At 37.9% G+C, this 13,476-nt stretch overlaps 1 protein-coding gene across 6 annotated transcripts in view; it reads right to left on the bottom strand.

Annotated features, from left to right (window-relative positions):
• LOC132855181 (probable E3 ubiquitin-protein ligase HECTD4) overlaps nucleotides 1-13,476 on the bottom strand; it is a 110,524-nt gene that overhangs the window by 65,070 nt on the left and 31,978 nt on the right. For all 6 annotated transcript variants that reach the window (XM_060883956.1, XM_060883958.1, XM_060883957.1 and 3 more), the window contains 10 exons: nucleotides 9,542-9,666; nucleotides 5,409-5,562; nucleotides 5,149-5,252; nucleotides 4,765-4,969; nucleotides 4,449-4,568; nucleotides 3,384-3,488; nucleotides 2,454-2,617; nucleotides 2,095-2,340; nucleotides 929-1,121; nucleotides 251-355 (listed from right to left, as the gene is read on the bottom strand). In XM_060883956.1, the coding sequence (XP_060739939.1) occupies nucleotides 251-355; nucleotides 929-1,121; nucleotides 2,095-2,340; nucleotides 2,454-2,617; nucleotides 3,384-3,488; nucleotides 4,449-4,568; nucleotides 4,765-4,969; nucleotides 5,149-5,252; nucleotides 5,409-5,562; nucleotides 9,542-9,666 (1,521 nt within the window). The remainder of the gene's footprint in view (nucleotides 1-250; nucleotides 356-928; nucleotides 1,122-2,094; nucleotides 2,341-2,453; nucleotides 2,618-3,383; nucleotides 3,489-4,448; nucleotides 4,569-4,764; nucleotides 4,970-5,148; nucleotides 5,253-5,408; nucleotides 5,563-9,541; nucleotides 9,667-13,476) is intronic.

The raw sequence follows: 13,476 nt of genomic DNA, 5'->3' as shown, positions 1-13,476 counted from the left end.
TGTGAATGAGAATTTTTAAGAAGACACAACATAAATGGTGTGGATGCTGATGGATACTGTGCCACCTTCCCCTAGAGGCACTACTGTTTGTAAACATGTAACTCCAATAGGAATTCCATTTTCAAAAATATATTACTAGATAACCACTGATTCTTCACAATGAATAAAAAAGACTCATGAAAATTAAAACATGACTAATCTATGGCTGTGTTTACCACAATAGTTTCAAGATATGTTAACTTTTCCTTACCTCAAAAAAGTGGTAGTCATGAAAGAAGGGTGTGTTATTTTCTAGTTTGCCCTGATGAGCCTCCTCAACCTCATTCTGCCATTTTTGTTCTAGCTCAGCAACACTCTTGAAGATAGACAATAAAAAAAACATAAAAGTAAATCGAAATCTACAACAGTTATTCTTGAGATATTTGACTTGATATCTTCATTTCATTCATGCCCTTTCTTTGAACATTAAATAATCTATTTTGACAAACTGCAATCAACTCATTACATTTTTGATTTTCAAAAAGGTCACGGGTAAAAAAAAAATAGTGAGAATATGACATGCAAAAAATTTAGAAATAATCTCTCCCTTTACTCAAACATGTTTATAAGCAAATCTACTGATTTAACATCCTTTCCCAAAGCACTGTTTCATTTAAATCTTATCATATACAGTGCTGTGAAAACACGATTGTTCCATGTGTGAATTCCTGAATGTGTTCATGTTTTTCATATTACAGTATATTTAGTCTAACTGAATGGATTGTAGTGAATTGTGTAAAATATTATTTAATGAATTGTAGTAGTATACAGATAGAGTCCGGCAGGAACATTGAAAAGTTCTGTACTTCTTTCATTTATTTTCAATCAAATTACCATAACATCCCTAATCTAATGAGTTTCCCTATACATGCAAATAGTTTCTGCACACCTGAAGCTGTCTCTCCATTGCATTAATCTTCTTGAATGTCTCAGCCATGATTTTGCAGAGCAGCTCATACTCCTCTCTGTGTTCCTCTCTGTACTGCAGGTTCACTAATGATTGCAGTGAGTCTATCAGACCCAAGTGTTTTATTACACAGGACACAATTACTTCCTCTATTACATCTGGCCGGATCACCTCTCTAGAAGGAAGTACAGAAAAAAAAATCACTGGAGTAAATGATTCAAAGCAAACAAGATCGAGAGTGGGACATGTACAGATAATCTATAGATCTGCAGATTTTCCTGCAGGGACAAAAAAGATAAAGGAAGGAAAGTGATACTGATTTTATTACCATGAGATTATCGGTATCAGAGGAATTAGATAAATAAATCATATAATCAAATAATTAAACATCAAAAATTGTATAATAAAAACAGTACTTTGTAAAGAATTAAATTTTTGTATCAATTTAGCAATACATTTAATGCAAACACATATAGTCCATCCTTTGCTCTGGTGGGAAACTTACAGGAGCAGTTTTACCTCTGACTGTCACAAAGCTGGAGCTCTTCTTAACAACCAAACCAAGCTAAATCAAATGATCAAACTGACCTAACCAAGCAATCTGGCTTCAAAATGAGCCATTCCAGGGATATTGCCATGCTTTCTGTCACTGAAGCCAACAACAACCTAAAGGTGATCTCTCTTCATCTCACTTGACCTCTCTGCTTCACTTGGCACCATAATTAATCAGATCCGTCAGCACCAGAACACCCACCTTGTTTGTGAACACTTAACTAACATAGAACAGCACAAAAAAATAAAATCCCTTTATTATGAGGCTTACATTATGTGGGCAGTTGTAGCAGAAGTAGTAGAAGAAACTTGTTAAACACAAGAATATATTTTACATGCGAATATACACAAAACTCAAGTTTAAATAGTTTTAAGTTTTATTAACTCAAGTTTTATTACTAAGTAACTATGTTCAATGAGACAACTACCATAGGTACTCATGTATTTAAACACATTGGCAGGCTACCAAACAGACAACAGTAAATGACTGGGCATATTTTATGAATAATAATTTCATAGCATAAATATGAATGCTAACATTAGCAGCGAGCATGAAGACAATAATCTTAGACACCCAGTCTTGTTCTGGTGCTTACTTGATGCTAGGGCGGAACTGTGGACGAGCCTTCCCAGAGAGCTCCCTTAAACGGCCCATTATTCCTGGGGGCAGGCGTATACGTGGTAGATCACAATAAACACCAGGAATGAAGCTTGTCGGGGGAATAAGAACATCAGTGGGGTATGTAAATTCTTGGTCCTCATCAATGGTAAGTGGAAGTGGAGATGGAGAGGGGGTAAGAGCTGGAGAGATGGCACCATTGGCTTCTACTTGCCATTGGCATCTAAGAACAAATAAGATATGAATGTAAAGAAAAAATACCCTTCATCTCTTCTAAACTGTATAAGAATTTAATTACAGAGATCTAAAACTCAACAACACATTCGTTCAGGCTACCTCTGTAAGAGCTTAGAGCAGAGTAGGTTATGGCAAGCATCTTCTTCCCGTGTGATCTCTGGGCCATTGTAGAGTATGCGCAACATTGAACATGCTAGCACGGAGAGACCCAAAGCAAGGTCAGCCAGAAAAGGCAGACCACCAGATACATCCTCTGATGACTCCTAAAAAACAAGGCCAAAGCACAAACAATTAGACAATCAAGATAATCAACAAGGATAGCAATACACATACAAATTATGCTAAACTAAAAACATCATCTTCACACCAACATAATGCGAAAAAACGTTCATTATCTGTTGGAACTTAAGTACTAAATCATAGTGTCACAGTGTCATAGTGTCCATGGGCTTTTGTGAAGAGGTTATACAGACCCAGAGATGCCCTTCCCAAAATTTACTGATGGGCAATTATATTGCGTGCCATTAAAATGTGTAAAGGGTAAAAATGATCTAAATTAACAAATGCCTATGCTACATATGTCTCTCAAAATCTTTTAGACCTTTGTACCAGTAAAATAATGGACCATGAAGGGTTTAATTCCAGCAATAGGCCATCATCTATACAGTAATAATGATAAAACAGACAAGATCACAATCAAAACACCTTGATGAGTCTAGACCCACTGGGTACAATGAGCATGCTGTCCTCTAGACCACAAGTGTCACAGTCATGGACCAAATACTGCCTGCTGCCACAAGTCATTCAACAACCACAAACTTGCTAAAAATTAGTTCATAGTTGCTACAAACCATATTCCTATTATACAGAACTCACTCTAAACCCAAAGCACAGTGACAACCTTTGTTCCACACAAGGTACAGGCTCAGAACTCAGAGGGGTAAAATGCGGAAATCAACATCTATCTTCTACTTTTGACACAAATCTGACCCATGTCTAATAAAGATTCAGAAACATAGTGGTGCTTGCCTGTGCTCGGACAGTGCATGAGAAACCCCACATTGCCTTGTCTGGAGTGTTGTGCTCACGACCACTTCTCATCTCAAAGGAAAATGTCACAGTATCGCCGTCCACCTGAGAAACAACAAAGATTTGATGAGTGCATCTGTGGGTGTAGCAAACAATAGCTTGGAAGAGTTCATATTAGTAACTTGGCAACTGCTTGCCAATTTTTTCGAACTAAATTACAGAAAGATGAAAATAAAAATACCATTTATAACCTGTGTATTTATTAAAAAAAGGACACAATGGTACTGTGTAATATTAAAAGCGTAGCATACAATTATCTCTCTGTAACTATACTTGGACTGGCATTTCAATTGGTTCCTAGACAGGTTTGTTATATCTTTAAGTGATTTTAACTAATATTTAATGTGGTTACAATCAGAATAACATGCTAAACCATAATAAGGGTTTACTTTTTTTGGTCTATCTGGCCTCTGGAATATTTCTTTGAGAGGGATTTTTCAGCTGCTGTGATTTTCAACATATTTTTAAATTCCACTTCTGCATTGTAAAATCTACAAAATTGAAATGTCTCAAATGCATCTTCAATGACAACTGATTTGGAGCATTTTTGAATCTGCAGCAAGTTAGTCATCTAAATGAAGATGTTTGGCCTTATATTCTCTACTTGATCTATGTGTGAAATTAGTTTAAAAATTACATCTAGCCTAACAATTACATAGTACTGTATCAGTAAAAGCTACCGTTAAACATTAAACGCTCTTCCTCACTGCAGATTGGTCAATTTTAAATTGTGATGTCTCTATAACCTTTCAAATATGCATAACCAGCAAAAAACCCTAAAAATAACTAGAAACAAAATAAAATAAAAATAAATTAAAATAAACGGAAAAATAACTTGCAAAAAATACATATACAGTAGCTGTACCGAATCTTTCACTTGATTTGCTTTGTAATGTTTTAAAATTTTATGAAAGCTTATGAAGAACCATACTCAATAAATTAGGTAATTTGTGTGCCTTCATTTTAAGTTCATATAGTATATGAACCTGTCATCATCTTTCTCACCTTCACAAGATCTTTTGGCCAACCAGTACCCAGAACACTGCGGCTGCCATACCCCTGTGTGTTGCCACCATACTCAGTTACTTTGCGACTGTTAGTGTTAGGACCAGCGTAGATAACAAGCTTAAAATATAAAACAGTGAAACATTTGATCTGAATCACAAAAATAGTGCTCACTTGAAAATATGCAGTTGGAGATTTGTACAAAATACTCTCATCTATTCAACCATTACAAATTTCATTGTAATTGGTAAACTGACAAACGCCTAATAATAGTTATAGCAGGAAATTTTATCATGAATGATTAAATCTGGAGTACCTTATCATAGTCATACTGTGACGAGCAACGAGGGTCAAAGCGTAGATAAAGACAACGTGCACCAGGTATATGTACAGTCTCTTTAAATTTGTAGTTGTCACGAACTGGATGGATAGTTTCCACTGTTTTCCCAGCAGCCCATGGGGCAGGGATCTTAAGTCCTGTCAGAAATCCTGGCTCTTCCCTTTCATCAAGAATCTGGAAACTGCAAGAAAGGTCTAAGTGTGTTACTGTGCTTTACACTGTTTTCCAGTTTACTTTTTAATCATAACAGTATTTTAAAAATAATTTCTATATCTGTAATGCAGATTTATACCAGTGATTAAAAATACAATTATAAAATTAATTAGATCTATTTAAATAAAGGAAATAGTAAACACCTACTTATCATCATTACAAGCCATCTTAGCACTGTTGTTTAATGGCCCACACCTCAGTGGAGAGCCTTCAACAAATATTGGGGACTGAGTCTTCAGAAGCAATGCAGTCTAATTGAACATACAGAAAATGCAAGGCAAAGATATGAGACACAATTCAGAACAAAGAAGGTGTCTCACTGATTTAACACTGCACTTCTTAATACTTGTTCATTTACCACCACAAAACACAAGTGCGCACACATACACATACACACAAACACCTACCTGACTGGTGTAGAGGACGAGCTGGACAAGTTGTGGCATAAGAGCATCAGCAAGTGACAGAGTTTGCAGATTGGGGTGCATCAGAGAGGTCAAGAGAACTGGTAACAAATGGCCTAGCATTGTGGCTTTAGTCACCTGCTCTAGTCCTTTTAGTCTGAAAAGTAAAATTTTTCTGTATGAGTAAAATTAAATTATACATAAGGACAACAAAAATTAAACAGCAGTATTTTGGGCGAAGCACAATTTTCAGTGAGCCGCACATACACAGACATGCTACAATTGATGACTAAGAAAGCACAGAAAACCATAAATTTAGGAAAAGGGATTCATTAGTCGATTTGTTTGGTTCAGCTTTGACCTGTGATCGTGATTTGAAATTTGGTGTTGATTGGATATAAGCTGTAGGAGAAATAGCAGAAAAACTGTTTTTGCCCAAATCCAGCTCTTCTAATTCTTCAAATGATATAAGGGGAAAAAATGGCTGTTACAGTTCTTGACCACAAGTTGGTGCAGTCACAAAACCTTCTGGGTACATTGAGGGTTCTAAAGATAGTTATCAGGTAATACATTGATTGGATACAATCACACACCCTTTTTTTCACAACCTGATTGCTAGAACACCAGGGAATATGTAAATATGTATGCAAAAACATTTATGTTTAAAAAAACAGCAATAACCTTAAAATTAATTATTTTGTAGACAAATACAACACATTAAAATACTGTATTGGTTTATAGTGTTTGTGCAGAGGGACAAATGTAGATTATATTAGCAAAGTGTTGAAAACACCTCTGAATACGTTATATGGCCAAAAGCTCTGCATGTGGAGAACTGACCATGATGCCCACGTGGACATCTCATTATGAAGTCATGACTTTTACACAGATCCCACATAATGAGTTACAACAGTCTCCACTCTTCGGTGAAGGCTTACCACAGATTTTAACGTGACTACTTTTTTTGCCCATTCAGCTACAACAGAATTACTGAGGTCAAGCACTGATAATAGGCAAGACCATCTACATTCACAAAGATGTACAGTATGTGTATATCAAGATGTAATCTCCCTGGACTCTCATATCACACCACCTGTCACTGCATGCATTCTTAGGGTAACTATGAAGAACCAAATTTTGTTCACACCTCACAAACTGACAAAAACAGGTTTCTCCAGCAGGGGGATTCATCCATTTTATCCACAAAGGCTTGTTCAGTTTTTTGCCACTTTAAAACTGGGCTATTGCAATTTGCAGGTCTGTCTTTGCACATTATCTAACACCTACAGCCAATGCAGAGTGAAGCTGTACAACTTACAAATAAAAAACATACAAATGTAAAATAAAAATTTTATTTATTAAATTGTAATTTATTTTCAATATGCAGTTAAATTCTGTTTTTTTTTTTGCTGTCTGTAAATGTGTGCAATTTTCAGTGCAATATATGCAATATAGTCTGTGCAAAATCTAGCTGAGGTAGTGGGTGTTATGCAGACAAGCTCTTGCTCTTATGTTGTCCTAGTTGAGGGGCCAAATGGCTTTTAGGAAAAAGCTCATCTTTCTCTATGTGTTGGTCTTCAGGGAATGGAAAAGTTTTGATGACCCCAACAGAGACAAGAACCTATTGTTTAGATCACTGATGTCTTTCACTCTGTTCCTGGCCTTAGTCCACACCACTTGCTGTTGGTAGACTGCAGATCAGGGAACTCAGTGTGTATGTTATCGTCAGCTGAACACACACTCTGAAACACCAAGGTGCTGGAAACTTTCTATTCTGTCCACTAGGGTTACATTTTTTTTTTAAGAGGGTGGTAACACATCTCCTGCTATCAACTCTGTTAGGAGGAAGTTGTTCTCCTGCTTCCAGTTCTCCATGTTTTTATCTCCTCCAGGTAGACTTTCTTGTAATTGTCAGAGATCAGCCCCACCACTACAATGTTGCCTGCAAACTTGGTGTTAGGGCTGGAATTGGCCACACAGTAATAAGTGTACAGTAAGTACAGTAGGGAACTCAGGATACAACCATAAGTGACTATTGTGTTGAGGGTAAGGGAGGGTGAGTGTTGGGATAAGACCCAAGACCTGCAACTTGGTTTGACTTTGGAGGAGTTTATAGTATTGAATGTTAGATATAACTTCCCTTCCTACTGTCCAGATGGCTGCACAGGTAGGATGTAATGGCATTTTGGTAAAGTTATTCGAATGGTATGTGAATTGTAATGGGTCCAGGGCGTGAGGAAATGAAGAGGTGATGTTTCTATTTAGCCTTTCAAATTACAACTGATGTCAGCTAGGGATTCTTCGTGACAGAAATGATAATGATATGTTTGAAGTATGTGGGGATTACTGACTGCTCCTAAGAAAGGCTGAAAATCTCTGTGAACATCAGTGCTAGCTGGTAAGCACAGGTTCAAAGGACCTGAATTGAGACACAATATGGTCCTGCTGCAATCCTGGTTTTGCATGCCTGAAATACTTCCTCATGGCATGCTTTGAGATGATGAACACGTCTTCACATGCAAGCTGCATTTATCACTGTTAGAACTGAGAACTGCTATTGCTGATAGCACTGTTCGCACCATTAGCTGAACCATTTTTAAATGAATTCTGGAAATGTTGGGACGATATTTAAATTTGAATAAAATGAAAACTAAGAGACTTTAAAATCACATGAGACAATATTTTATTCACAATAGAACATAGATTACGTAACAAAAGTTTAAATGAAGAGATTTTACACTTTTATCTATTAAATGAGCTCATTTCAAATTTGAGGTCTGATACAGGTCTCAAAATAGTTAGGATGGGGCATTTTTACCATGGGCTCCTCTTCTTTTCAAAATGTTTGAAGATGTCTGGGTACTGAGGTTATGAGTTTATGGAGTTTTGGTGTTGGAATTTCCCATTCTTGCCTGATAAAGGTTTCTGAACTGAACGCTAATGGCAAGCTAGAAGGTCTCCCTCGTCGGCATCCGTGATTTCCAACAAGAATGTTACATTTGGACTCGTCTTACTATAGAACACTTTTCCACTTTGAAACAGTCCATTTTAAATAAGCGTTGGCCCACATGACACAACAGCACTTCTGAACCATGTTCACAAATTGCTTCTTTTTTGCATGATAGAGCTTTAGTTGGCATCTGCAGATGGCACGGGGAATTGTGTTTACCGATAGTGGTTTCTGGAAGTATTCCTGGGTCCATTTAGTAATGTCATTGATGCAATCATGCCGCTGAGTGATGCAGTGTCGTCTGAGGGCCTGAAGACTATGGGCATCCAATAAAGGTCTTCGGCCTTGTCCATTACACACAGAGATTTATACAGTTTCTCTGAATCTTTTGATGATGTTATGCACTGTAGATGATGAGATTTGCAAAGCCTTTGCAATTTGATGTTGAGGAACATTGTTTTTAAAGTATTCCACAATCTGCCTCTCGAAGACATCCCTTTTATAGAGACATGTTAGAGACCTAATAAGAATTAACTTAATTAGTTGCTAGATGTTCTCTTAGATTAATCTTTTCAAAATTTCATGCATTCTTTTGCCACTTATTTCCTCCATGCCTTATTTGAGACCTGTAGCAGGCATCAAATTTTATATTATCTCATTTATTGGATAAAAGTGTAAAATTTCTCAGTTATCTGCAGTCTACCAACAGCTAGGTTATCTATGTTCTATTGTGAATAAAATATTGGCTCATGTGATTTGAAAGTCTTTTAGTTTTCAATTTATGCAAAATGAAATTATGACCCAGCATTTCTAGAAGTAAGGTTGTATTATAATTGTTTTTATAATGTTATGTATTCTTTCTCAAGCTCATTATGCAGTGTTTTTGGACTGATAGAACTCTTATTCCATGAACAGCTGACCCAGTATAAAGATTTGTCTACTGATAGAGACATTAATATTTAAGATATTTAAGTCACAATAGATAAGGGCATCTGCCAAATGCCATAAATGTAACTGGAAATTCTTTGGGGAACGAATGAATGAACTATTTCTTTTCTCGTCTATGCATGTCACTTGAATGGGCCACCTTGCATGTCTCACTCAGATTGCATGCGTAAACTGGTTTGCATATTGGCAGAACACAGCATCAACTAAATGTCAACATTAATAAATTCTTCACGCTGACCTGCTTTCTTGATCAGTAATGTCACTGTTGATGAGGGCAGCAGTGACTTGATGAAGAGTCTCGAGAACTTCATCACAGCCAACCAGGATCTTGCAGGCTAGGGACAGGATGCTGGTTTGCAGTTCCTAAAAGAAAAAAAAATAAACAAATTCACACAGACACACAAATCTATATTAAAGAACAAAAGGTCAGCACCCACATGGTTTTATCCACTGCCAGTATAGCACAGTTTATGTGCAAGCTAATGACTAGCTAATTTGCTAGTGTTATTCAAGCACACAGTGGAGTGTGTATTTTAACTAAAATAAGGCAAAAAGCACTGAGACAGTAACAGACCTTTTTCAGTTAGGTTTTTTGTTTTGTTTTGTTTTTTGATTAAAAGGTACAAACCTGATTCCAAAAAAAGTTGGGACACTACAAATTGTGAATAAGAAAGGAATGCAATAATTTACAAATCTTATAAACTTATATTTTATTCATAATAGAATATAGATAGCATATCAAATGTTGAAAGTGAGACATTTTGAAATGTCATGCCAAATATTGGCTCATTTTGGATTTCATGAGAGCTACACATTCCAAAAAAGTTGGGACAGGTAGCAATAAGAGGCCGGAAAAGTTAAATGTACATAAAGTGAGGAAAATAAGTATTTGAACACCCTGCTATTTTGCAAGTTCTCCCACTTGGAAATCATGAGAGGGGTCTGAAATTGTCATTGTAGGTGCATGTCCACTGTGAGAGACATAATCTAAAAAAAAAATCCAGAAATCACAATGTATGATTTTTTAACTATTTATTTGTATGATACTGCTGCAAATAAGTATTTGAACACCTGTCTGTCAGCTAGAATTCTGACCCTCAAAGACCTGTTAGTCTGCTTTAAAATGTCCACCTCCACTCCATTTATTATACTAAATTAGATGCACCTGTGTGAGGTCGTTAGCTGCATAAAGGCACCTGTCCACCCCATACAATCAGTAAGAATCCAACTACTAACATGGCCAAGACCAAAGAGCTGTCCAAAGAGAGACAAAATTGTACACCTCCACAAAGCTGGAAAGGGCTACGGGGAAATGGCCAAGCAGCTTGGTGAAAAAAGGTCCACTGTTGGAGCAATCATTAGAAAATGGAAGAAGCTAAACATGACCGTCAATCTCCCTCGGACTGGGGCTCCATGCAAGATCTCACCTCGTGGGGTCTCAGTGATCCTAAGAAAGGTGAGAAATCAGCCCAGAACTACACGGGAGGAGCTGGTCAATGACCTGAAAAGAGCTGGGACCAAGGTTTCCAAGGTTCCTGTTGGTAATACACTAAGACGTCATGGTTTGAAATCATGCATGGCACGGAAGGTTCCCCTGCTTAAACCAGCACATGTCCAGGCCCGTCTTAAGGTTGCCAATGACCATTTGAATGATCCAGAGGAGTCATGGGAGAAAGTCGTGTGGTCAGATGAGACCAAAATAGAACTTTTTGGTCATAATTCCACTAAACGTGTTTGGAGGAAGAAGAATGATGAGTACCATCCCAAGAACACCATCCCTACTGTGAAGCATGGGGGTGGTAGCATCATGCTTTGGGGGTGTTTTTCTGCACATGGGACAGGGCGACTGCACTGTATTAAGGAGAGGATGCCCGGGGCCATGTATTGCGAGATTTTGGGGAACAACCTCCTTCCCTCAGTTAGAGCATTGAAGATGGATCGAGGCTGGGTCTTCCAACATGACAATGACCCGAAGCACACAGCCAGGATAACCAAGGAGTGGCTCTGTAAGAAGCATTTCAAGGTTCTGGCGTGGCCTAGCCAGTCTCCAGACCTAAACCCAATAGAGAATCTTTGGAGGGAGCTCAAACTCCATGTTTCTCAGCGACAGGCCAGAAATCTGACTGATCTTGAGAAGATCTGTGTGGAGGAGTGGGCCAAAATCCCTCCTGCAGTGTGTGCAAACCTGGTGAAAAACTACAGGAAATGTTTGACCTCTGTAATTGCAAACAAAGGCTACTGTACCAAATATTAACATTGATTTTCTCAGGTGTTCAAATACTTATTTGCAGCTGTATCATACAAATAAATAGTTAAAAAAATCATACATTGTGATTTCTGGATTTTTTTTTTAGATTATGTCTCTCACAGTGGACATGCACCTACGATGACAATTTCAGACCCCTCCATGATTTCTAAGTGGGAGAACTTGCAAAATAGCAGGGTGTTCAAATACTTATTTTCCTCACTGTATAAGGAACAGCTGGAGGACAAATTTGCAAATTATTAGGTCAATTGGCAACATGATTGGGTATAAAAAGAGCCTCTCAGTGTGGCAGTGTCTCTCAGAAGTCAAGATGGGCAGAGGATCACCAATTCCCCCAATGCTGCAGCGAAAAATAGTGGAGCAATATCAGTGAAAAATTTTTCTCAGTTTCTCAGTGAAAAATTGCAGAGTTTGAAGTTATCATCATCTACAGTGCATAATATCATCCAAAGATTCAGAGAATCTGGAACAATCTCTGTGCATAAGGGTCAAGGCTGAAAAACCATACTGGATGCCCGTGATCTTCGGGCCCTTACATGGCACTGCATCACATACAGGAACGCTACTGTAAAGGAAATAACAATATGGGCTCAGGAATACTTACAGAAAACATTGTCGGTGAAGACAATCCACCGTGCCATTCGCTGTTGCTGGCCAAAACTCTATAGGTCAAAAAAGAAGCCATATCTAAACATGATCCAGAAGCGCAGCCGTTTTCTCTGGGCCAAGGCTCATTTAAAATGGACTGTGGCAATGTGAAAAACTGTTCTGTGGTCAGACGAATCAAAATTTGAAGTTCTTTTTGGAAAACTGGGACGCCATATCATCCGGACTAAAGAGGACAAGTACCCCTTTTCCACCAAAAAGAACCGGGTGCTGTTTCAGAGCTAGCACTGGTGCTGGTTCAAAGTTGGATCCACTGGCGAACCATCTAAGAACCGGTTTGCCTTTTGGCTAGAGAGCCATCACAGAGGCGAGTCTGACGTCACTGTATACGTGTCATGTGTCCCAGCAACTTTAGCGCAGCAGCGGCAAACACAAACACATCAACAATGGCAGATGTTGCTTTACTGTTAATGCTCATGGCTTTGCAAACCTACATTAGCATCCAAACGCGGCGAATCCAACGTGTACGTGCAGCTCCATGTAATTTGTATAAACGGAGGTTGTAATCGAGAAAGTACATAACGTTATTTTATCATTAACACACAAAAAATTTAGCCTTAGCATGTAGCTACCTTCTATCATGTGTGCTGATAATTGATCATATTGCGGTAAAGTAAAAGTGTATTAACCTTCATGTTGTCCCTGGGTCTTTTTGACCCCGCTGGAAGAATTTAATGTGTCATAATTTTGGTTTTCTTCCACATATTTGCCTGAAATTTACCAGGATTGTTCCAAATTATGAATTTTTCAAGCAAAATTAATTTTGTCTTTTTTCGTTGAACTATGTGTTCAGAACAGTATACGCGTTTGTGATCCTCTTGGGTCATTTTGACTCGGCCACATTTAGTGGGGCAATAGGTCACACTTTTGCCCTTTTCAGCGCAATGAACATACATACAGACACAAAAATGCACACGTAAAATGTCCACTAACACATGCACCCAAAACACACACTCACACCACACACACACACAAATTGGGCATTGCATTTCATTAGGCCTCCAGAAAAGAAAAAAAAGGCAAACATTTGTAAATATTTCACACTTTTGATATGCCTTCGCCTAGCAGAGGGCAAAATATGATCTACCGAAATGATGCTACACACACACACACACACACACAGTCAAACACTGTTCAAGGCATTGGGCATTGCAATTCAGTTGGCCTCTAGACAAAAAAAAAGCTACACATTTGTAAACATTTCTCACACACACACGCGCACACACACACTCATACACACA

This window comes from Tachysurus vachellii, chromosome 12, assembly GCF_030014155.1.
Source record: "Tachysurus vachellii isolate PV-2020 chromosome 12, HZAU_Pvac_v1, whole genome shotgun sequence".
Lineage (NCBI taxonomy): Eukaryota > Metazoa > Chordata > Actinopteri > Siluriformes > Bagridae > Tachysurus > Tachysurus vachellii.
The sequence above is the reverse complement of the archived record's forward strand: the minus strand, read 5'-3'. Positions and strand labels throughout refer to the sequence as shown.